General features: G+C 38.6%; 2 protein-coding genes across 6 annotated transcripts in view; both read left to right on the top strand.

The window, feature by feature from the left end:
• The window catches only part of LOC136847204 (putative inorganic phosphate cotransporter), a 22,587-nt gene extending 15,423 nt beyond the window's left edge, over window positions 1–7,164 (top strand). For both annotated transcript variants that reach the window (XM_067118639.1, XM_067118638.1), the window contains 7 exons: window positions 462–549; window positions 1,822–2,021; window positions 2,656–2,805; window positions 3,552–3,684; window positions 4,627–4,872; window positions 6,159–6,285; window positions 6,966–7,164. In XM_067118639.1, the coding sequence (XP_066974740.1) occupies window positions 462–549; window positions 1,822–2,021; window positions 2,656–2,805; window positions 3,552–3,684; window positions 4,627–4,872; window positions 6,159–6,268 (927 nt within the window). In that variant the 3' untranslated portion in view covers window positions 6,269–6,285; window positions 6,966–7,164. The remainder of the gene's footprint in view (window positions 1–461; window positions 550–1,821; window positions 2,022–2,655; window positions 2,806–3,551; window positions 3,685–4,626; window positions 4,873–6,158; window positions 6,286–6,965) is intronic.
• A 209-nt stretch (window positions 7,165–7,373) lies between these two features.
• LOC136847203 (putative inorganic phosphate cotransporter) lies at window positions 7,374–26,060 on the top strand. Of its 4 annotated transcripts, XM_067118633.1 has the most exons (11): window positions 12,278–12,427; window positions 13,047–13,146; window positions 13,329–13,531; window positions 18,234–18,467; window positions 19,276–19,363; window positions 20,114–20,313; window positions 20,914–21,063; window positions 22,281–22,413; window positions 23,053–23,297; window positions 24,372–24,498; window positions 25,765–26,060. In XM_067118633.1, the coding sequence occupies exons 1-11, from the start codon at window positions 12,401–12,403 to the stop codon at window positions 25,779–25,781; spliced, it is 1,524 nt and encodes a 507-aa protein (XP_066974734.1). In that variant the 5' UTR covers window positions 12,278–12,400; the 3' UTR covers window positions 25,782–26,060. The 4 variants fall into 4 exon arrangements, with proteins under 4 accessions (XP_066974737.1, XP_066974736.1, XP_066974734.1 ...); XM_067118636.1 differs by lacking the exons at window positions 12,278–12,427; window positions 13,047–13,146 and adding an exon at window positions 7,374–7,507; XM_067118635.1 differs by lacking the exons at window positions 12,278–12,427; window positions 13,047–13,146 and adding an exon at window positions 7,490–7,595.
• Window positions 26,061–26,362: the final 302 nt, after the last annotated feature.

Genomic DNA, 26,362 nt, shown 5'->3' with positions numbered 1-26,362 from the left:
ATGATATAAGCATTCTTGTCTTAGAATTAATTGCCTGATATGGAAATGTATTTAACTCTATTCACTTTCTTTCTGATTTGTAAATATGTATTGATAGTTTTCAGATACCTCCAGTAAAGGAGCAAGGAAATGTTACCTTGAGGAGTAATCAGATAATATCTGGGTCGTAACGTGAATTGGTTTGTATTAATCTGGCGTCACACAGGAAAGGCCATAGGCTCCTGAACTAAATGTTTGCTAAAAGTAAATACCAACACTAAAAAAGTTCCATAAATATTCAAACAAACCATGCAAACGTTTGAAAAATGTTTCCCCTTGCAGATAAGACGAGAAAGTTACACAAAAAGTTGAGGTTTTTACATGTAGCCAGACAAAAATCATTATCCCTTTGAGTAGGAGTGATTACTTTCCTCTCCTCCATTATTGGTAAGACAATAATTAATGTTCCTGTCAACTTACAGGGTCCACTGTTTCCTTCTCTCAACTCCTTGATGGCTTCCAGGATATCTCCCCGCCTCAGGACTAAGTACAGCTCCATTTGCCTGATTGGTAAGATATGCAGTTTGAACTCATTTGCTTATCAAGAGAGAACAAGAGGCTCAAAATTAATTATTGACTCCTGGGTGGGGTTTCACGTGGAAAAGTATATTTGTCATACATTTCAAGAAGAGGCCAAGTGGAATTATTTCAGAATAACAAGAATAATAGCGATTCTCTTTGCAAATAGACATTTTGTTTTCGTTTTTAGACAACTCAGTATGATGAACAAACTTACACCTCATCATTTTTCATTCCTCCGATGATGTGCAAACACTGACAGTGCACTTTAAAAGTGTTTGCACCTCATTATTTCGGCCACGGAAAAAAGCCAAGATATTTAAGCGAAGGCATATCTCCACTTTATTTTCTCTTTATAGAACAAAATATGGAATACTTGAAATTTGGTTCCTTTCGTAACATCTGTTGTAGTTGTCCTCATAGTCTAAGAGAGTTTTTGTCACCTATTAGCACTGGATCTTTGCTAACATAATTAGATAATAGAATGTGAAATAATATAAAGAGAAAAATGGTAGTGTTGAGGGTTAGATGTAGTCAACTGAACTTAATAATGCTTTGCCATTGTTTATACTTTTTTCCCCAAGGTTCATAGTGCTGAGGTTCTAAATAAAAGCTAATACACAAGCAAGTCTCAAACCTATGGTAAGATTATGGTAGTAAACCCCCCCCGTATTCACGGTCTCACGATTCGCGGATTTCTCTGTGGAATGTATATACACATTATTCGCGGAAAATTCTCCCATTCTCAGTATTTTTCACTGGGAAATATCCACTAAATACTATATTTTCATCTCATTTTCATGACTAAATGCACTTTTTGTGATAAAACTGGTCAAATACCCAGGTATAAACATTTTTAGAGTTTTTTTTTGTGTTTGAACTATCAAAATAGGCGGTTCTAAGTGTTTTTAGAGGGGTTTTAAGTCTTCACGGATTTTAGCTATTCGTGGGGGGTGGGGGGTGGTATGCATCCCCAGCTAGTACGGGCGGGTTTACTATATCTGTTTTGCATCCTTTCCCTATGATGTTATTGGAAGTGCAAGTTTGTGTTACAGAAACAGAAGTTTAGTATTCAAGTAAAATTTCTGTGGCAGTGAAGTTTCATTGCAAAGGGCAAACATAGGTTTTTATTACTTGGAGATTTGTATATTCTGAGTGATGGAAGTAACGGATGGTCATACGTATGCAAAATCCATAATGATGAAAACATGCTTTTCCCCCGAAATATTGTTGCAATAAGAAAACTTGACACGTCACTTAAAGGCAGTACGTGTGGAACCGTCATTTCAATGGCTCTTGGAGGAGTCTTGGCTAGTTCCAGCTTCCTCGGAGGTTGGCCATCGGTATTCTACGTTTTCGGGACAGCGGGAATTCTGTGGGGTATTCTGTGGTTCCTGCTGATTAAGGAAGATCCCAGCAATGAACTCTTGCGAGAGGCCATGCATTCTCAAAATAGAAATCAGGTATGTTGACTGTTGCTGTTTGCCGCAGCTCACTTCCCCGTCTTTTGTATGTACATCTGTGTACTAACTAGTTCTTATCTTATAAGTATATTTCGTAAGTTTGTTGCTTCGTACCATTCTTTAATCCACGAATCTATAGTCCGCTAACTATTTATGCCAGTGAAGTCACCCGGTATTAGATATACAATGCCAGGTTTATGATTTGTGTGAAGCATTGCCCATCGTGGAATGCTGTCTATCAATGATTATTTCATTTATTTTACTGTTGGTCTTTCAGATAGATTTGTTTCACTCTCCTTAAGTACCTATCGCATTTGGTCTCTGTCTTTAGGCTGCTCTTTGAGAGCAGTCTTTCATATTTCCTTATATCATTAAGGGTTCCCACCCCCGCCATGCTGCTTCAAGCACACAATCTATGAACATTTCAAACGTCATATCTACTTCCAATATCCTGCACCTTTGATTTTACGCCGTTCTTCACTGACCGTCTCCTTATAATAGCTCACACTATTGTAATCAAATTCATTTGTATTAACTATTAATGTTGTATCGCACTATGAATAATGATAATGATTTGAGGACACATTTACTGATACACTTCACCTACATTCCTTCTTTTTCATTCCATTCAAAGTTTAAAGACATAAAGTTCAAGAGCGTCTTCACGTCTCTTCCCTTTTGGAGCCTTGTGTTCTTCTATACAGGAGACTCATTTGGCTACTTCATGTTGTCTTCGGAGATTCCAACCTACCTGAGCAACATCCAGTATTTTCATCTTGATGAGGTAAGTTCGCTCAGTGTTCTGCGCGCATACATTAATAACTCTCCATCTCTCAGTTAAAACTTAAGCAACCTATATAAAATATTGCCACTCTCTTTCAATCAACATGTTAAATGCTAGCAGTGGTGGAAAGAAATGTGTATTACTTATACTATGAAATTAGCTATTCTGAAATAATGTTGTTCCGTATGCTCTCAGCTTTGCCAGTGAACCCAGGTTGGGCGCCAGATTCAGCAGCTAATCATGGAGTGCCCTCAAAGTTTTAATATTAACAAAATATAAGTTACCAATGAAAAATATAAATTTTTTCTACGAGAAAAATTTGTTTACTCCATAGAGAAACAAAGTGGTAGGGGTAACAATGACGTTATTCATTTTGTTATTGTTCGGTAATATGAATACTTTTTCGCTACTTGACACTTGAATGAGGGCTGAATATAGAATTTAGGTCAAAGGCCAAGCGCTGGGACATATGAGGTCATTCAGCGTTGAAACGGAAATTGACAGTAAAAGGTTTGAAAGTTGTAACAGGAGGAAACCCTCGCAGTTGCCCTATGAATCAATTGTTAGGAGAGGGTTAAGGAAAGTCAGCTGGAAGAAAAAGGATACGAAAGGAGGTACAGGAAAATGAACGAAAGGGGTTGCAATGCCCCCCCTACGGGGACTTGAATAAGGGGACTACAGTATGTACTTTAATAACCACCCTGACTTTAATATCATCATAGTTACTTTTTTTTTTTTATTTCCAGAATGGTTTGATATCGTCCTTGCCTTACATATTGAAAGTACTCTTTATCATGGCGTGGGGAATGTTTATCAACAGATTGATTATATCTGGAAAGATTTCCATTTTGGCTTCACGAAAAATTTCTGCAGCAGTAGGTAAGAATAATGTTGCTGAATAAAGCAGAGAGAGAGAGAGAGAGAGAGAGAGAGAGAGAGAGAGAGAGAGAGAGAGAGAGAGAGAGAGAGAGAGAGAGAGATTCTTAAGATGACAAAATGTAATTTGAATCTTACACCATTCATTTTACTTTTTTAATCCAAAATGATGACGTAAATGCAGATTACAGAGATTATATAATGAAAGACCACTGGAATATAATCAGCTTTTCTTTGAGACCAAGTATAGCATCTATCACCGACATAATCATTATCATTAGTAATACAACTAGAAGTGTGAAAATGTACTGCATACAGCACTGATGTTACCACAGGGCTAAAGATGAATTGGTAGGAAAAGTAAACTGTAGACTTAAGTCATTAAAGGAATGTTTGTCATTTAACTATATATACAGTATATATATATTATATAGATACATATATATAAATAGATACATATATATATATACATATACATATATATATACACAAACACTCAGTTAGTCCTTTTAAAAACAAACGAAGTCTGTTCGGAGAGCTCGTTTTTTGTTCAATCTGTTCGTAGATCTAACAGAAGCGAGACTAAGCTTCCTGCATTGAAGTTAGCCTGCGGCATATAGCACTGAGAAGCAATGAAGCTTTCTATCAAGACTATCTGGTCTTTCCAAGTACAATAGAGTTCGTAATAAACAAAATTCTTGCGTATCTCCTTGAAATGGTGGCAATAAAATACATGAAATGATGTTCATATTTGCCGCAAATCGTACACTCGCAGAAAAGTTTGTATCTTTGAAAGTCGGAAAGCTGAAAGTTTGCATGCACATAGTTACCTGTTTATATATATATATATATATATATATATATATATATATATATATATATATATATATATATATATATATATATATATTAAAATGTATTTTCTCTTGGTTTTTCTTTTTCCAGGGATGCACGGTGCAGGTTTGGCTCTTTGTAGCAATGTGCTTTGTCAACTGCAATTCGTCGATTGCTGTGATAGTCCTGTGTATAGCTGTGGCTATGAATGGAGCCTCCTTCAGTGGGGGCTATTTGGGAGAGCAGGATATGTGTCCTCCGTCTCTGGTAGGAGTCATCACAGGAATGTGTTGTACGGTCTCATCGACCACGGGATTCATAGCTCCTCTCGTCACTGGCAGCATCATAGTGGGAAACGTGAGTGATGTAACCTGCGCCATTCGGTGAAGTTATGATTACTTCACTGAAATTTTGTATGACTGTTGGATTTTCTGTGTAGGAAATATTATTTAAAATGCTATGGACGAATTTCTGCTAAAATGGTACCCAAATATCGGCATCATTACTGGCAACAAGTGATTAGGTTTTTTGAAAAGATTCAGGAATGTAACCTTTGAAGAGAATGGGTCTTCTAGTGAGTGTGCATGTGTGTGTGTGTTTGTGTTGGTATATGAGCGTTTACATATGGGTGCGTGTGTGTGTGTTGGTTTGGAAGGGGGTTGGGGGCTACTGAAAAAATCGCGGCGAACCGTATGATGCACTTCATATCTGTATTAATTTTGTCAAGGAAATTATTTTTTTTTCAGTTTTTATTTGCCGAGATATATGAAGAATGTTTCACGAACTGTCCATGAGATGCTGAGGTATCACATATCACACCTTGTCAGAAAGGTTCCAAACTCTTAATAAGACAATATCCTTCACTCTTTCGCAACTGTAACACTGCGACTGTAACCCAGAACCTCGTAATGTATGAAGATTTCCCATTCCTGCATTGACAACAAAGAAGTCCCAGGTATGAAGCAGTTGAGTAGGTTAGGTTAGGTTTAATTAGGACGTATTCTTGTGTTTTTCTCTGACACTTTTCTTTAGTATGGTTGTTTAAATGTATGTCAGCAAGAGGACCCTAAAAAGATAGGCCTCTCGGCTGGCATAACGTTTTTACCTTGTGGGAGAGACGGGACAGGCCCTTATGGGAGAAGGGACGTTTCGTGGTTGGATTCCGCAGCCTTGCAGTCTTCAGACGCCCTTGTTTACGAATAAATAACGAGACAAAATAGCCGATAGATTATTGGATCCATTTTCTGGTAGACTACATGATGAACGGCAGACCTTACAGTTCGTTCGGGTTGCCCCAGGTCCCTCAGTGTGAGGCACCTCTGATGTCCACCAGAGAATTGCTAATGGTAACAGCCATTCTGCTATGGACTGCGTTTACTGAATAAGATTATGTTCCTTTCAATGGACACATCCGGGCATTTACGCCCTCAGTGTAATTTACAATTCACTTGTTGAAAATCAAGGAAAGCCTTAATTCGATCATTCTACTCTACCACACTTGCTAATTCAATCATCATAAATAGGATTTACTATTAGTAAAGCAATCAACAACAGCTGAAAAATGATGTACTTTCGATAACCAGCCACAGGATGGCTGGTACTCGGTTTTACGAGGCATTTATCAAGTTTTGTCTCATTTCCAGGAAACTTTGTCAGCGTGGAGAACGGCATTCCTTATAGCAGCTGCGATATATTTCATAACTGGGACAATTTACCAGATCTGTGTGACAGACAAGGTTCAGCCGTGGATTAAAAACAAGAAGGAAACAGGTGATAATCTCACGCCCTTTTTACAGATGCCTTGATATGAAAAGTTTCTGTGATCACGACTGATTTTCAAATTGTTTCTCATGAGGAAGTGTGCTACTATAGTAGGCGGTCTACCTAGGGGATAAAAATTTAATGTGTTTCGCCGTGTTTAGTACTAGCCCCTCAGGGATCAAATGTGTTTGTGTGCACTTAGGGACATTTGATCCCCGATGGGCTAGTACTAAACACAGCGAAACAGTTTAGAAACACGCAGGTAGACTGCCTACTATAGTAGCGTCTGAGGAAGCTTATAGTGACTCCTGCTTTCCATTTTCTTATAGACTTTTTTTCTTTGGGAAAAATCCTACCATCCAGGATTTTTCGTAAAGATGGAAACCGAAATTTTTCCAATAACAGTAGGCTACCGTCATTCACTAGTTTCCGTAAAAGATATTATATTTTCGGATTGTTTTGTCTGTGTTTTTCTGGTTGTACGATTAAGGGGAAACAAATGAATGGACTTGGATACAACCAATGAAAATATTCACTAGGGTCACCCTTTCCCACTTCGCGCCTCCTTTTTGTGCAGTGGACTGGATTTAGAATGACTGTAGTTTGATTTTCAGCTATTTATGTGCTCCCGGAAAGAGTGTATCCTTTTTAAAGTCCCCGCTTCATTAATCCATTTTCCTTGTTTCCAGAAAACAATAAATTCTAGAAGCCACTGCATGACTCGGCTGTACGGGAAGGGTGATATTCCTGAAGGCAATCAAGCAGACGAAATTCAAGTGATCATCGTTTACAGCTCCAACAAGAACAAAATTAATTGTACGTTTTTATGGTGTGTCTTTATAAGGAAATTATTTATAAAACTGTAAGATAAATTAAAAAGAAAGTTTACTTGTGAAGTTATAGTTTATAGTAGCCTACTAATACACTATTTATAAAGTCAGATCCCGATTTTTTTGGAGCATTGTTTCTCTTTTGTTTGGATTTGCGTGTTTTGTGTTTTTACAAGGCTTAGATCAGTCTTTTGACGCCTTTCATTCACTTTGTTTTACTGAGAAAATTCGTCAAAAGAAGCGAAAAGCAATAAATAACGTATCTGCCTTATTTTGGCCATTTCTTAATATACTAACGACGAATGTACCTGATGAATGCCGCTTCGTTTGTAAGGATTCTTCTCGGCTCTACGTTCTCCCTGCCTAGTCGAAAGCCCAGGGGAAGGCAAACCACAGGAACGGTAAGGTCCAGGAAGTAATTCTACTGCCATAGTGTACTTAGAGCAGTGAGGTCTATAGTCTTCAGCAGAACATGACTTATACACCGAGGTAGAGTGAGACTGTGGTTTCCTTGCGCTGGTACGAGCTCTTGGTCTTAGCCTGCCCGTTCGGTTTTGTGGGATATGGAGAGGCCATTTTAACTTATTGAGCGAAGGCGCTACAACCAAAGATTGATAGACTGTTACCGTGTGCCATCAGCTGCAGGGTGAACATTACTGTTAGCCTGTGTTAGTGTTTTATATCCGCAGCGAAGAGTCAACACTGATAATACAGCCTAGACGGGGAGGTTGGGCTAATCTTAATCCCGATACTGTTGTGTATTTGCCAGCTGTTTGGTAAATAGTAACGTATAATGAATTTATTTCGCGGCGAACCCAACACCACATATTTATTCAAGTATTTATCATGTGTTCTTTGCGTTTTTTTTTTTTTTACTTTTTCGTTCAGGCTTCTTTTCACATTTCCCTAGCCTTAAGCCTAACAAATATGGGAACCACAGTAGAAATTTAAGATTTTTAGGCTATGAAAAACTACAATAAAACCTTGAATTGCGCTAAGGAGGATGGTAAAATGTGGAAAACAAACGAGAGAAACAGACAATAAATATATTATGTGTGTGATCAACGATAATCACGCAGACATTTAGAAATTTCCGTATGGTAATTACATGGATATGTACTAACCAAACCTTCCCTAACCTAATTGGGTCATACCTCGTCAAGGGCCTCTCTTACCATTCTCAGACTCCCCTTAAGGCCCTCCATACACGCTCACACCAAATGTCAGTTAAACTGTCTAACTAGAGGTTTGCAAGCCAATTTAAAAAGTGTATAGGGTTAGTTTAGTAAGGAGTTGTCCCGCGGTGAGCGACTGTGGCAATTGGCGTTTTTCTATGTTTTTTACTTGCTTTACAAGAATTTAAAAGTAAAAATTTTGTCGGCAGTTGTAACTAAGCTGTAATTGACTTTGAAGACTACACGACTTGAATTACCTAACGCACGGTAGGTCTAAGCCGGCATTCCGCGCCAAGCCCCCTCTCCCCACCTCCCATGGCAAAATTGTAACCAACAAACACCTCTAGGTACGTAATTATGGTATTTTTAGGTGTTTCCTGGTTACAATTTTGCCGTATTAGCTATGGAGGGGGTGGGGGATTACAGAATGCTGGCTTAGACCTACCTGCCTTAGGCAATTCTGGCCGCGTAGTCTTCAAAGGTCATTGACAGCTTAGTTACAGCCGGCCGACAAAATATTACTTTAAATTCTTGTAAAGCAAGTAAAATAACATAGGAAAATGTCAATTGCCATAGTCTAGCTCACCGCAGACAGCCGGCTTAGAATTACCTTAGTTTGTACTGAATGACTGGCTTATGGTGTGAAGTGATGGATTGACGTGATTACCGAAAAACTGCTAGCCTTCAGTACTGTAGTACTGACAGCTTATTTCGTCGTCTGTGGGGACTCTGAGGAGGTGTGAAGTGCAGTAGAATGATTACCGCAGAGAAGGAAAGAGGATGAACTTGAGGCTCGATTACGGTAGTTTGAAGATCAAACCGACAAAGAAATGAATTCATGAGCCTCACTGAATTCAAACCAACACCCGAAGAAGACCTTAACTTTTTAGGACTTAACACTCACGTGATAAAAATGCCAAACGCCACTCTAAGTGCCTCAAGGTTGAGCCAACTTATTGATAATCGACCGTCGTTTATTATCGTGAGCCATCAATCGTTTACTGGGGAAACGTTTATTGTTATAAGCTAACTAAAGCAGGGAGAGCGAAGTTTTTCATTTAAAGATTTAACCAGTGCATTGGTCATCGGTAGGAAGGATTTAATCAGCAATGTTGAAAAGGATTCTCTCTCTCTCTCTCTCTCTCTCTCTCTCTCTCTCTCTCTCTCTCTCTCTCTCTCTCTCTCTCTCTCAAGAATAATTACTCAGAACTCCGAATATTAGGTAAAAAGTATGCATTTTTACTTTTCCGCATTGCATTCAGAAAAAGCCAAATTAAACTTTAAGAACATTTAACGAAAGATGAAAAATCGTAACCACAGGTAAAACATCTTTTCAAGGGATATTTGAGAGTGCTGCTCTCAAAACCTGCAGTAATGACTAGAGTTCACATTGCAGGAAGGATAAGTGAGACAACGTTACCTAAAAGAAAATGGGTCAAAATCGCACAGCGTAGCAAATTCCCTTTGTAAGCCGTTACGTAACAGGCACCTCCCGGCCCCCTTCCGTTTGAATGGATCGCATTACTAGATTCTTCTTATTGTTGTCCGAAGAGCAATGTCTGAGCCCAGTCTAGATATGAAGTTCAAAGCGAAACCAAGTCGTTTTCAGTACGTTTGTTTGTGTTCGCGTACTTGCTTTGGTTTTTCCTGTTTTGTGTATCCGTTATTAAAAATTTGCCAACATGTGATCTGTTCTCTTAATTTTGTGTTTATAATGGTAAGATTTGCTCCAGTAGTATATAAAAAAAAAAGCATTGCTTGGTCACCCATACATTCCAGATAGTTTTCTTTTACGGAAGTTGTGCTAGACTATCGGTGATGCACTTGCGATTTTTTAAATCGATCTGTGTGTTCATGGTCAAAATCACTCTGGTGCCTTGGAGGGCGTAGCTAGGGCAAATAAAAATTTCTCCCAGGCTACAATACAAGTGTATATTATATATATACATATACATATACATATATATATATATATATATAATTATATATATATACATATACATATATATGCGCACAAAACACACACACACGTGTGTAGCCCTGATGACAGCCATAAGCTAATGGCTACAACAGCTGTCGTCACAAAAAGACTGAATGGAGCAACATAATGGTTTTTCTTTCCTTTCCAAGGTTTAGGCCTGAAGATTAAGAAGAGATTCAGCAAATAAAAAAAATGTAGTCCTAAAATATTAGGTGCCACATTTACATGAGGTAACCTCTACTGACTGCTTTAACCGCCTATTTTTTTTTTTTTTTTTTTTTTGTGATTCCAGTTTTCATCCACAGTAAGCTGACAGCTAGGTTTTCCATCACGTGAGGTGGAAAATACGTTAGCAAATAAGTTTTGGTTTTTCATTAAAATTCACTCACAACTAAGGAAACAATTGCGTTTCCCCAAACCATCACCGACACTATTTCATTGCCTACTGATGTTAAACTTGATAACTGAGATAGCAAAGCCTATAGCAAAACCTTGACATAATGTTAGTTGATATAACGGTCAAGGATTTTTCGATATCTTGGCGGTAAGCAGTATATGAACCATATCAACCGTTAGTATGATAACAAGTGCTCAGTTCATTGGAGACAGACTCGTTAAAGATAACTGGAACAATGAATTTTACAACAGTGAAATGCAAAATAGCAAATTAAAATATTTAGAAACTTCAAGGAACCCATAAAGATCATGTATAATATCTGGCAGTAATGAGTTCAGCGTGGTGGAATCGGTACACCATGCACTGAATACAAGCCTTCCGGGGCTGTCGTGTCAAACCAAGGAGGACTTCTTATCGAGGATGTTCGAGAGCTCTTAGAAGCTGTGGGTGAATGGTGCAATAAATGTTGGCGAGGTTGATATACTGCTTATGGAATTTCAGTGTAAGTGGGAAAAAGGGCTGTGAAAGTGTAGACTTTCTCTAATGAAGTTGGGTCACTTAAATCAACAGCCTGAGGATAAATGTGATTTCTGGTTAAAGTTTTCTCTAAAGCATCCCTCTGACGTTACGTTTTCTATCTCTTGAAAGCATGTATTATCTGGAGAGAGACATGCTGATGAAACTCAGTTCAATTTCATTCTGTTGTACCATTCCCATGATCTTATAGATTCGTCAATTCATTTCATTACGCTCCGCTGTAAAACTTGAGATCAGAGTCATGCATATATACATACACATAGAATACATACGCAAACTATCTCAACCCTGCGTTAGGCAACTGGACGCGTTGCATGAGTTGACCAAAATACCATAAATTGGCGGAAAAGGTGCTATATTCAAGAAGGACATAACTCAGAGGAAGGGAAAATGCATTCCCCAAACAGGCCAAGTCCCTCATCTGAGCCAGGTCTTCAGAAGTGGGGTGTTTAATGGGGATGGGGGTTGGGGAGTGGAGGGGAGAGTTCAATACCGAATTGTGTATTAGAGCTGCCCTTTTTGCCGAGGGTGAGTGGCAGGTGTTGAATAATACCTTGCGTCATCAGTAAACGATACGTTATCATAGAAAGTTACGTATTATAATGAGTGTACACTTCAGTGTACTACCTACAATGTCGTAATCGGCTGCAACAAAATTTTCCATCTGTATAACTTGATGAGAATTGTCTTAGACCCTGTTATAAAGGAGTATGATAAAATAATGCTTTTTTAGTTTGCTATTATGTCTAGATTTTTCTGTAAATATTTAGATAATGGTTTAAGATATTTCATAATAACTCTTATTTTCCCATAAATGATCACCTAATTTAAAAATTCTGGGAAGAACACCACCACGTCAGACACGACTGGTACAAAATTTGAATGTGGCAGACTCGGCAACAACAAAACGGCATAATAATATTTCGTGGTAGCCTTTTCCATGCATACGCCAACATCCTCATGATCAATATGTCTTGGTGCACTCAACTGCATATTGGGTCAGCGTCTTGGCAATAAGATGCTATCAACTATTTAATTAGCAAGATAGCATTATCTTGTGTTATGGTGATTATTGTGATAGCCAGGTGTCATCCTGCACTAACTGAACCGAGTGATTGATACTTAAACTTGATTGAAAGGAACGTCCCCGTTCATATGTTTGAGTCTGCCTGAAAGTGACGTGTGTGGAAACTGAAGGATATAAATGCCTTGCAGCACTACGCAAATTATGGTAAGGTCAAGGTCTTGAACCTTGGGCAAGGTGGTGAGTTTTAGAATTCTCTCCGTTTATATGATATATATATATATATATATATATATATATATATATATATATATATATATATATATATATATATATATATATATATATATATATATATATATATATATATATATATATATATATATATTTGTGTATATATGTATATATATATAGATGATTAGACAGATATAGCCTGTAGGCCTGTAAAAGTGTGTGTGTGTATTGGTAAATTAATTTAAAGGATATTGATGAATTATGGTGCAGAAGATAATTTATTGAAAATGATTATGAATTTTTGTAATGAAAGGGAAGCTTCGATTAACTTTTGTCTAAAGGAAAGTGACTGGTTTGGTGTAAAAGGTGGTCTGAGACAAGGAGGTGTTACGTCTCCAAGACTTTCATTTTCATGAATGAAATTGTGAAAATGTCGAGAAGTGTAGAGTGGCTGATGTTTGCTCAAAGTGCTACTTAATTAGTGATCGTGAACAGAAAAACTAAGGGACTGGTGAGAGAGTTAGAGTTTTGAAGAAAATTCTTGCTCAGAGACGAAATGTTAGTGATTATTTAATTTCCCCCCTGAAATAAGGACAAACGCGACAACGAATCTCTCGCCTGGGTGGCTGATGCTATACACTATGTTAAGCTGCCTGATGAAAGGCATCGCCATGAAACGAATAAACAGAATAGTGAGTGTAAGCATAAATCTGAAGGAAAACATTGTTTTTATTTTTGTTTATAATGAAAATATAATTCTGCCAGAATTATCTATCCAAACGAGTCTAGAAATAAAACTTAGTGGTCAGGTTAAACTTCTGTAAAATAATAATAATAATTGCATAACTGATGGCTAACCAAATCATTCTTTCAGAAAGTCATGGATGGACTGACCGGCAGACATTTGCCCTGATGATGATACTGGGTCAGTGCATTTCTTTTATGAATTCAGGCTGTCTCTCTGTTGCAATTGTGGCCATGGTGTCCTCGAGTTCCAATTCAACTCACGGAGAAAAGGAGTATGGTGATGTTTGTCCAGTCCCGCCAGGTGCCAATGATACCACTAGCCCAGAAAAGGTAAAGTCAACCTGTTATTTGTTTTGAGAAAACCGCAAGTGAATTACTTGGAAATACAGCTGAAACAATTGATATGCGAGTAAGTAATATAGAAACTATTTCCACTTTATAAACTTTGAGTAAAACTTTATCCATTGCATTGGCCTAATGTAGTAAGTGTTTGTATGTTGCCTTGAATACAATTAACAGTTTGCAGCTACCCAAAATGGCTCACTAATGCAATGTGGCAAAAGGAAGCACCCATTACAGGAAAAGAACTAAATTGGTTCTTGCCTCAGCTCTCACTTGATGTATGGTCTGGATTATAAGCCTACATCTTGAAAAAGAATGAAATAAGATTGTTCCATCATGAGTGCCGTTATTTAACATCTTTGGACCTCACACAGGGCTATCCCCTACAGTGAGCTTTGAGTAGCAAACCCTGTATAGTGCAAGTTTCCAGTGAGCTTTCAAGTTTTGCTGCTAAACCCGGGTTGAGCCACCTAATTTGGCATCCAGTCACAAAGCATGCTCACAGACATGTGTCATTCATCACTTGCATCACCCACCATGCAGTCTTAGTGATGTGCTCAACAGGTCACCTAAAACTAGGCAGCCTGCATGTCATATTAAAATATGCCAGAACCATCAATATAGCGATTTGTCTCCTAGAATCCTTTGTATAAGTTTCCTTACACTGGTAACCCCAGAATGAACTGGTACACTAGTATGATTCTTGCACCTAACCCTTGGCTACTAATGGGGTAAATGTGTCCATGCCCTACTAACAAACAAGCCAATTCGAACTAATAACAGCGTCTAAGTTCTGGCATACTCTCACTTGAGAGCCAAAGGAAATCTTTGGTAGACCTAGCATTGTTTTTCCATCAGCTCTGGCTAATCACAGTCTAACTAAGGTCATACTTACTGATAAAAGAAACACCAATGGACTAAATAGAGCTTTCAAGTTCTGGCAACATTCTCAAGAAAGTTGAAGATTCTCTCACTTAGTACCTAACCCCAGGTGACTAAAGGACTAACTATGGCCATGGTTACTGCTAGATTGGAACCTTCACGAAAGGTCCTACAACAAACAAACCAATACAAATACCATAAACATCCATTTGACCACCTGACCCCTTATCAGCGACCAAAACATCAGTCTGGTTCTAAAGGGCAGACAAACAATTTTGCCATCAAAACATCAGGTTCAATGCAAAAAGCAGCTATTTCCTTGAGGCAAGCTCAGATGCCCTCCTCTGCTTGATCATAAGCTGGCTTGATGCCCAGGATGCAAGGATCACCTGTGATAACCTGTACTATTTCCTGATGTCAAAGTTCTCGCTGCGGTCCATTCCCAAGAAGCTCTTGACCTGCCGAACACACTGATATTGGACATAAGGATGAGGGCATCCTGGGACATACTTAGGTTCTTCCTGTTTCTGTTGGACCTGGACACCAATGAAAAACTCAAAAAGTCAACCTAGCTATGGAAATATGGCTATGCCAGCTGCTGACCACCATCTGTGCTGCTCTCTCCAATGCTGAAGATACACCAATAGCAAACCATCTGAAGAGGATGGATGAGTTGCTGAAGGCCTCCAAGGCCTTGCAACACATCATCCACACATCTGTGAAGTAAGAGATGATTAGGACTAGGACCAAGATTGTGATAGACTGCCCCAATCTAATACTGTGTAAAAGCACCCTTACAAGCAACAACAAAAATGATGCCCTCATCCACCCATCCTCTGCATAAACCACTACAATTCTGGGAAACTGGTAAGGAGTTATGCCCCTGGATGCAGGTAAAAAAAAAATGAGCAGATAAAGTGGCTGCAACAGCTCAGATGGACACCTGCCCCACCAGATTCTACTTCCCAGATAAATTCTTTGACAGGAAGTTCTTGGCAACATGGGTACTTTCAAATCCATTCTCACTGTATCAATGGCTGACACTGATCAATGAATAGTGGCTGCCAACAGCAGCCCCATACCTTCAAACGGCTACTGGACCACCATCCTTCAACAGTTGAAGAAAAAGTACTGGTGGAACCTCACCATCATTAATGTCCAGATGTCCTTGGACACTTCAGTCTGTTAATAGACATCACCTATCACCAACTTCTGGACCTTTCCTCCTTTTAGACGGCATCACTCACCACTGGACTCGAGCAGCCATCCATATCTTTTACGCACCCTCCTATAAGAGTGCAAACAGATTCCGAAGGTAACAGCATATATCACCATATCATGTCCCCCAGCTCACTCCAGATTCTGTTCTGTTGCCTACCACCAGAGAAACTGTCTGCCACAAAAAGGGCATTTAAAGAAATGGAAAAGGTTGGTTTCTACCTGGAGGCCTCTGCCCCATGGGTCTTCCTACTCCTTTTTGTTGAAAAGCTTGACAGCTCTTAGTACCCATGCAAAAACTATAGGCACCTCAATCTATTAACAGAGCCTGATTTCTACCCACTTCCCAAAACGGCAGACATCACCTCCACCCTACACGGAACAATGATTTTCTCCAAATTTGACCTCATGAAGGGCTGCCTTCAAGTCATGGTACACCACAAGGATTTCCTAAAACAGCGATCATCATTCCTTCTGGAACATACACATTATGTTCAGCCTCTGAAACTGCTGTCATGTTCCAAAGACTAATGGATAACATCCTTGGTGACCTCCCCTTCTGTGTCTGCTATGTTGACGACATCCTCATCTCCAAAAATTGGAAAGAACTCCACAACATATCAGACCTGTGCTGTCTGTACTTTGAGATAGGGCAAGAAAAGAACCAGTAGCAGATGCACTATCTAAAATAGAAATCTGTGGGGTCCAAATAGGGTACAAAGGGCTTGCTGTCATACAACTTGGAGACTCCAAAACAGATATCTACCACACTTCCATCACAAATCTATGGTGAGAAGACATCCCATTCAGCAACACAGGATTTGCCATCCTCTGCAACAGGAGCAACAGCTGCCCTTACCCCAGAGTGCCAATGGGCCTCACTGATTCCCATACATTGCCTCCCCCACATCTCCAGGAGAACTGCGGCCATGTTGGTTACTCAGAAACTCATCTAACATGCAGCAAAAATAGATGTGAAATCATGGACTGAAAAGGGCATATAGTTTCAAACAAGTAAAATAACCAGACTCATGGAATCTGGTGGCAGCCCTCTCCCACAACCTATATGATGACTTGGTCACTGTTGACAGTGTTGGGCCCATACCCCATCAAAGATGGTAGCAGAACAATCTACACAAAGGCAGGAGGCAATACCTATGTCAGAATTGATGTTATGTGCCTGTGCTGAGGACTGGCATTTGTATTCGTTGTATGGATCCTCTCAGCCAATTTGATGGAGTTGAAAGTTTATCACACCACACCTACAACACATTTGCCAACAGCATGGAAGAAGGAACTATACCAATTCCTCAGGGCACCCTTCATTGTCAGATGGGATAGACGTGTCTGGTCAAGTCTGGTACATTTGTTTATGTATACAGCTTCCAAGGACATGAAGAAACAGTAAATCCCTTACCTTTGTCAATTCATTTTCCTGCAGAACAGCACCCACAAGCCCCACTCTGACGCCCTCATAAAGTAACTACCCCATCCTAGAACATAGAAATAAAACATTCAAAATATAATCAAATTGGTGTGAGGGCTAAGTTTCAATTGACAAGTGAAAACTGGCATACCACAAAGATAATGACACCCACCATCAACCTATCAGAGTTTGGCCATCAAATCCTACTAAGAAAATTCGATCTTTGACAGAACGAAATGTAAAAAAAAAAACTTAGTACTTTATAAGTATCCTAAAAGCCAACTGCTATGTAAGAATGTGGACCGGATGAGTTTACAACATATCACAGTGTCCTGTTCGGGCAATATTTCGTTCAGTTGCAACCCAGCACCTTATCAGTATCCTAAAAGGTATTTACTTAGTATGGATGTTGAGCAGTTACATCATTCATATCTTATATCTATACATACCTATTTGTATTACTTTCCCAGTTTTTACATTTTTTATTCTTTCTTGCAACCTTGCACCATTTCAGCATCCTGAAGGGTACCAGGCTAGTAAGATGTGGAACGGTTGTCTATTCATATGTAAGTGTCAACTACCTGTAAGATGCATATATCTCTAGTAAACAATCCTGGTAATGTATGAGGACGTGTTCATTTCTCTTTCTATGTCCCTTGAAGAGATGAACTGTGAACTTCCAGTAAGCTTCCAGGCTTCACTGCTCAACTCAGGCTTAGCTGCCAGGTTTGGCAGCCAATAACAAAGCCTTCTCACAGCCACATGTCATTATATATCACACACTAAACCAATCACCTGTAACTATCATGCAGCCAGCATGTCATATTGAAACAGGCTAGATCCCACTAATAAAATCAGGGGAATCCTAGAATCCTGTGCATGAGTTTCCTTACAATAGAACTTAATGTATCTTGAAGTGCATTTTTTTTCTGTTTTATTTTTACCTGTTCTTTTTGGTATATTCAACCCTAGTTACTCAGGTTTGTCATGTACTAATTTTTGTCTTGCAGTTAAAAACAAACCTTTTTGGCAAACCCAATGAAATTGGAAATATGACTCAGAAATCTTCATAGTTGAAAAAGAAACTGATGCGGTTTAGACATTTTAAAAGTTTACCGAAACTAATGAGAATAACTTATTTTCCACTGGGTTTTCCTGTCACAGGAGGGCGAGTTCGACTGGGATGAGCAACTGCAAGGCGTAGTGCTCGGGTCTTTCTTCTATGGATATGCATCATCGTGTTTTGTCGGGGGATTACTGACAGACTACTTCGGTGGTCGCCTCATGTTTGGCGCCAGTATCACGGGACTCTGTCTGCTAAGTGTGTTGTCTCCCATCTCCGCTCGGACGTCTGTTGGGCTCTTCATCGCCAACAAAGTTATTTCTGGGTTGATGCAGGTGAGGCCACATCTCTAAAACCAGTCTTTGAAGAGTTATTTTAAAACCTTTATCTTTTATTTATTTGTTATTCTTTTCATTCTCTTCTTCCGCCTCTTTCCATGCTTGAGCATCCTATTCTTTGCTATCATGTTCTGCAGGTTGATAGTCTGTTAGGCTTGTTCTGTATGAAATTTTCATGATAACTATGTCTTATAAACATATTTAGTGGCCGCAAGATCCTCCGATGATGTGAAAATACTGCCAAAACTGATGAAGGAATCAGTTATAAAGGACCAGACGAGAGCAAATGAAATACTTTTCTCTGAGGGAGAAATTTGCATTCTTAAGTGTGTTTAAATGAGTCTCCAATACATGCTGAACACTACATAAAGATGATTTTATTAGAAGAGATTGCTTGGTGTGGAAAAATGTTTACCTAGCTTCAATTTTTGTTTAATTTGCTTATATGTACTAACGGTTCTCAAATACTACCAGAACAATGAGTCGGTTCCTTGTGTAACGAAATGTTGCCAGGAGGAAAGGTCAGATCTTAGTCTTGGATGTTGCTTGAGTTGATTTATATTAAACTGGCGTCACACAGGGAAGGTCATAGAAGCCAGAACTGAATGTTAGCAAAAATATATATATGTTAACACTTAGAAAAGTCCCAGAAATCATTTGGACGACCCATACAAACCTATAGATATTTATACTTCTTCAAAGCATCTCAAAACAACATCTTCCCAATTGGTAATTAGCATTTTTGTATGGAGTCCGATCAAAACCCCCTCCCTTTGATTGTGAGCTATTACATTTCAATTTATAGGGACCACTGTATCCTTCAATCAACTCCTTGATGGCTTCTAGGATACCTTCACACCTCAGGGCTAAATACAACTCCATTTGCCTAGCTGGTAAGAAATGCATTTTGAACTCCTTTGCTACAATAGAAAGAGAGGTTTAAAAATGATTGACTATCTAGCTGGGATTTTACTTGGTAAAATATATTGGTCTTATATTACAAGAAAAGGATCTTTGGAAACGAGTTTCTTGTCAGAATTTGTTGTGAAAACACATGCGAACCTGTGTTAAACTCATAACAGTCATAATAATTCCATTTGGAAAGAGACGTTTAGTTTTCGTGTTTAGATGTTAAATTCATTATAACCTGAAGAATAACAAAGAAGTAAATGTTGGATTTAAAGGTAGCATTAGGGATTTAATTTAGTCAAACATCGTCAGATAATGGTTTTTCAATGTTATACTTTTTATTAAGGTTCTATAGTACTATTGCATATTATTAACAGCATAAGATGTTTCTACTCATGCAACACTATAATATTCGATATGCATATTCTAAATTATAGATAGTCGACTTTACACTTACAGGATCTAAAAACACAAAGTGCAAGTTCTGAATTATAAAAACAGATGATGTTTATGTATGCAAAATTCATGTGGTATTGAAATTACGTTAAAAAAGATTATTCACTTAAATGCTAAACCAAGGTCTAGAGAGTATATATCTATACTCTCTAGACCTTGTGCTAAACCTTTGTACAGCTGGACACGTATACCTGAATGATAGAAGAAACAGATGGTAATGCATACGAAAAATCCATGTAGTCTAGTACTGAAAGTATATCCCCATATGACATTTCAAGGTGGTATGTTTGGAAACGTCATTTCAATGGCTCTTGGTGGACTCTTGGCTAGTTCCAGCTTCCTCGGAGGTTGGCCATCGGTATTCTACGTCTTCGGGACAGCCGGAATTCTGTGGGGTATTCTGTGGTTCTTACTGATACAGGAAGATCCCAGCAATGTAATCATGCGAGACACTATTCATTCTCAAAATAGAAATCAGGTATGTTGACTGTTGCTATTTGTGTATACGTCTGAGCATTCGTTAGCTCTTGTCTTACAACCAGGCTCCACCATTCTTCAGTACAATGATCTACAGTCGATTGTCTTTTCATACCTAAATATTATTGTCCATTGATAGACACGCAATGTCAAATTTTCGGTTTGTGTTGATTGGCCATTGTAGAGTGTTGTCCATCAAAAAGTATTTCATTATTTTTACTGTCAGTCTTTTTTAATACATCTTTTTCACTTTTTTAAACTATTTATCCTCTTTAGTTTTCACTTCAAAGCTCCTCTTTGAGTAATTTTCTCACATTACCTTATCAATGCACCTCATTATCGCCTTCTTTCACTTTTCCTTATACCAGAGAGGCCCCGATGCAGATTCAAGCACGCCACCTGTGGACATTTCAAACTCCATATCTTCTCTCGCTCTTATGCACCTTTCATCTGATACCATTCTTCACATACTATCCCCTTATAGTACACTCACACTCCATTTTTTCCTCTTCTCTTATCTCAGCATGAAAAATGATAACGATTTGAATACACATGTATTGACACATCCCACTTACATTCTTTTTTTTTATTTCATTCAAAGTTGAAAGACATCAAGTTCAAGAGTGTCCTGACGTCTCTTCCTTTTTGGGGTCTTGTGTCCTTCCACATAGGAGACTTTTTCGGCCTCACCATGTTCCTTTCAGAGATTCCGACCTACCTGAGCAACATCCAGTGCCTTGATCTTGATAAAGTAAGTTTGCTCAGAGTCCTCCATGTAGACATCAGTAACTCTTCACCTTCAAGTTAAAAATTAAAGTATATTATATACAAATGACACCCTTCTCTTTCACTTGCCGTGTCATGTGCTAGCAGTGGTGAAAGGAAATACGTAATATATCAGTGAGTTACATATTTTGAAATAAAGTGTTACACAGTAAGCTTAGAGCTTCGCTGCTGAACCTAGGTTAACGAGTTCAGATATCCACCAAACCACTGCCAATAACCCAATGGCATTGCAAAAAGACCCACTAATATTGAAAGGTTTGTGCTCATCGCCATGTGCAGCTGACCCAACTAGAAGTCTCAGTTACCCTGGGTCCTCCTTGGCCTACCTACCACCCCTAAATAAGAGAGCAACGCCTTTCCCGTGGAAATAGTTTGCAGTGAAACCTTCTGTTCCAAGCGAATTCTTCCCAGAAGACCACACTATCCAAATAAGCAAAGAGCTCTTAAGATTCCGAAGAATCATGGGATATTACCGCCATGGGTACAGATGAGCAAAAATACAGTAAATAAATAAATAAATAAATAAGTAAATAAATGAGACAGTAGCCTACGTCAAGAGTCATCTGAGCACTTGCAGATTCATCCTCTTAAATGACGTCCACAAACCTCCTACAACACCTCTGTACAGGGGCCCCCTACCTTGACATCGAATGGAAAGAGTGTTCAAAATACTATAGTACACAGATAGGAGGAATGGGTCTCCTTCGACTGGCTAAAACCAGCCCTACCTTGAAGATGAAGGCGTCACATTCGACCACCATGCAAAAGAACTCGTGTATATACCAACCAAGTACCTTAACATCCTGAAAAACCAAATGCCTGGTAAGGATGTGGAATGGTGGTGTCTCTAGTATATCTTTAAAATAGCATCATGTTTATGTCACTGCATTTGGAGGCCTATTTTTCATTCATAATTTAGTTCCCAAAAAAGTAGTCATCCAGTAAGGAGGTAGAATACACGAGTCATCAAGTAAATACCATTTTCTATGAAAACATGTTTCGCGAAATAGGAAATCTTCTTTATATGGGTAACTATTATTTTGTGAATTACACACATTGAGTTATTGTTCGGTAAGACACTTGGAACACTTGCGTTACTTGGCGCTTGAAAGAGGCCCTGCAGTATGTATTTCAGTAACAATCACGATTTTACATTATCACTGTTACGATTTGGATTTCCAGAATGGTCTGCTGTCGTCTTTGCCTTACTTATTACAAATCTTCTTCAGCATATCGTGGGGAATGGGTATCAACAGACTGATTATATCTGGAAGGATTTCAGTTTTGGCTTCACGCAGAATCTCTTCAGCAGTAGGTAAGATTAATATTTCTGGATAATATCATAGAGAGAGAGAGAGAGAGAGAGAGAGAGAGAGAGAGAGAGAGAGAGAGAGAGAGAGAGAGAGAGAGAGAGAGAGAGAGAGAGAGAGATTCTTAAGACTATATTTTCATTTGAATCTTATGATTTTAATTTTCAGTGATATAAATTAAAGAGATAATTTCAGAATAGACTACTGAAACAAGTCCACTTTTGCATTAGACCAAACGTAAAATCTTATAACCACCATAATATATCTAACTTGCCAGTGGGTAACTTTATTGCAGGATTTTGGATTCTGGGAATCTCTTCTGAGAATTTACATCTATTCCCATTATAGTTATTGCCCCTAGAAATAAGATATAAAGGTTGGAAATATACTGCGTGTTTACACTCACATTGCCACTGGGCTAAAGATTACTTGGTACAAAAATATAAGACATTAGAATGATACAACATAACCCTATTGGTCAAGTGTGACCTAGTTTTTAATGAAGTATTTATTATATATAGTATATATATATATATATATGTATATATGTATATATATATATATATATATATAATGTTTGTATATATACACTCATGTACACATACATAACAGATTTGTTCTCTCCTGGTTCTTTGTTTTTATAGGAATGCACGGTGCTGGCTTGAGTCTAGTAGCAATGTGCTTTGTCAATTGCAATTCATCATTAGCCGTGGCAGTCCTGTGCATAGCAGTGGCCTTAACTGGGGCCTCTTTTAGTGGAGGTTATTTGGGGGAGCAGGATATGTGTCCCCCGTCCCTAGTAGGAGTAATCACAGGGTTGGGTAGTATGGTCTCTGCTACCACTGGATTCATAGCCCCTCTCGTCGTTGGAAGCATCACATTGGAAAACGTGAGTGCTGTGGCCCCGTCACTCTAGTTGGAGAGTTCATGTTTTAGTTCATTGAAATTCAGTTCATCTGTTTGTCGGAAATATTATTCAAAAGCTATGTAGGAGTTTTGCGAAAGTTATACTTACACACCTGCATCATTAATGGTAACAAATGACTGGATTCCTTTAAAAGATAGGAAGGTAATTTTGAAGTGAATGGCTCTTTTAGTTTTGTGTTAGGGGAGGGTGGAACTGAAAAGCTCGTGGGGAATCGTATAATACAATTCATGTCTCTCGTTGTTATCTAAGTCAGGGACGCTATGACTTTGTTAGTTTGTTTAGACGATGAATGAATAGTAGTTCACGAACCGTTCAGGTAGCCCAGATCACAATTGATCAAGAAGTTTCCAAGATCTCAGGGTGACTATGGCACTATGACTGTGATCCAGAGCCACTCAGAACAGTATATCAAGAACATCCCAGGCCTACATTAATACCAATGTTTTTAGATTTTGGGAGAGGTGGGAACGCAACTTCTGTGTAGAGGGAACCTTGTTTGGTTGAAATACTCAGCTTTAGTGGAGGGTTACCATTTTCAAACGCTCTTACTTGCTAGTGTTTGTTAAACAGGGAAGCATAGTAACTGATTGCATGTATAGTATAATTTTCTAGAGAGGCTGTAGGACACATTTGCTCATCGATCAAACTAGCATCAAGATACACTGAATTGGTTAAACAGTGAACAACTCCAATAGGCTACCAGATGAATGGCAGCTAGTGATAGCCATTTTACTGCGGATTGCGAAGAGTGGATGAATTCCCTTGCTGGACACAACCAACTATTTAAGACCCAAATTTAATTTAAAATTCAATCATTTAAAATCATGGAAACACTAAAGCAACTGGTTCATTTGACTGTAACTCACTTGCTGATTGGATGCTGGGCCCTACGGAGCATTTAAAATTGACACTACAGTTACTCTTAGCTAGATCCTTGAACTCATGTAATTCTCGTACCATAGGACCGCATGTGGAAAGGACAACACAACCAAATCATGGATGAGGGACAGATTTATCTAGTATTTTTTTTTTCAGCAAACGTTGTCAGCATGGCGAATGGCATTCCTTATAACAGCTACAGTATATTTCATATGTGGGACATTTTACCAGATTTTTGTTACCGAGAAGGTTCAGCCGTGGATTAAAAGCAAGACGAATGCAGGTAATAATAATCCTTTTTACATATGTTTTAAGTTGAACAATTTTTTAAGAAGCATTACTAAATTTCTTTAGCTTTGAGAAAAAGCCCATCAGCCAGCGTTCTAAATATCTTCTGTTTCTTATTTATGAAATGTGTACTGTTTCATATGTAGTCTTCTCATATTACTTATTTATTTTATTTATTTATTTTTGTTTATTTATTTATTTTTATTTATTTATTTGTATATGGGAGCCGATATCCACTTATACCTCACTTGCTGGCCGGATGAGTTAATGCGTCCACTGTAGTCCTGAGTCCTTGTCCTTCGCTGGTTCGAGCCCATGGGACGACGAACTTATTATCAACTAAAAAATTCCTCTTCGGTGAGATTTAGGAAAAGGATCAACCTCACTTTTTACATCTGTATGAGTGGTGGTTTATCTCAATGACAAATCCAAAGTAAACGTTTTCCCCCAAAGCAAAAAGAAACCGCCAAACCACTGACAGGCCTTTGATTATGGAGATACGAAACTAGTGCTACTGTGCCTATTACGATCTTGTATATAGAAGAAGATACCTTATTTGAAGACAGTTTGGATATACCAAGGTCAAGAGAAAGAGATGGTCCGCTCACTTTACCCCAAATCCGGCCATGTAGGCGGAGCTTTGTCTACCTCCTTATTGCGTCAGTAGGTGAATTGCCGTAATGAGCAGGTACCTCTAAGATACGTCATCGCCTACGTAGTTACCCCAGGTGGGAGGCGACTCCACCCAGTTGGATAGACCTCGTCTCTCTTGACCTTGGGATATACAGTACTCTCAAGAAGAAACCCCCACAAACGACGGGATGTATTATCCCTAGTAGAAAGAAGAAGAAAAATGTGTCGTTATACAATCGGAACAAAAACAAGGCTCTTTGTGAAGACGTAAACTGAAAAATTTCCAATCACACTGCCATCATTCATTAATCCCGCGAAGAGACACACGTTTTCGGATTGTTTTGCCCAAGATCTTTAGATCTTGGTTTCGCCTATTAGTCTGTTTCTCTGTCATTAGGAGTGTGGGAAACAAATGAATGGAATGTGATAATGTTGAAAATTGTCACTGGGTCACCCATTCGAAATTCATGCCTTCCTGTTGTACTCTGAACCAGATTTTTTGTTCCCCGAATATGTGTGTATCCAACAGGCGCCTATGCAATTATAAAGAAATACTTTTTAAATTATTTTCCAGCTCATTAATCCAGTTTCCTTATTTCGGTAGCTCATTAACTTCATTTCTTTCCAGAAAGCAATAAATTCTAAGAAGCCACTGCATAACTCGACTATACAGGAAAGGTTGCCATATCCATTTAGCTCAGCATCCGAAATTCAGGTGATCCTTACTTATTATAGCTCCATCGAGAACACGGTTGTATGTATGTGGTGGTACTTATAAGACAGCCTGTCTTACATTTCCTCATGTTTCGATCGCAGATATAAAGAATGTATTTGTTTTATTACAAGAAAAAATGAAAGAAGGTTTTCCTGTTAGCTTTTAATTTATACTAGCGTATATATTGATTATAAATTCAGGTCTCGATTTTTCAGCAGCATTATTTCTCCTATGCTGTTTGGACTTGCGAGTTTTGTGTCCACCCGATGTCTGTGTTTTAGGGATTAGTTAAGTCTTTGAATACCTTTCTTTCACCAGGTTTACCAGCGAAAATTCGACAAAAGAAGGTACAGGAGCATGAACGAGAGTAATTTTTCTGTAAAGTGTAAATTTTTTATAGCTCTGGTATCAGAGTTACTTGGGCCATTTCTTATTATTACTGTCATTATTCCGAAGATGAACCCTATTCATATGGAGCAAGCCTACAGGGTCCATTGACATGAAATTCCAG

Source organism: Macrobrachium rosenbergii, chromosome 16 (assembly GCF_040412425.1).
Source record: "Macrobrachium rosenbergii isolate ZJJX-2024 chromosome 16, ASM4041242v1, whole genome shotgun sequence".
Classification (NCBI taxonomy): Eukaryota; Metazoa; Arthropoda; class Malacostraca; order Decapoda; family Palaemonidae; genus Macrobrachium; species Macrobrachium rosenbergii.
Note: the sequence above shows the minus strand (reverse complement) of the source record. Positions and strands in the feature narration are given on the sequence as shown.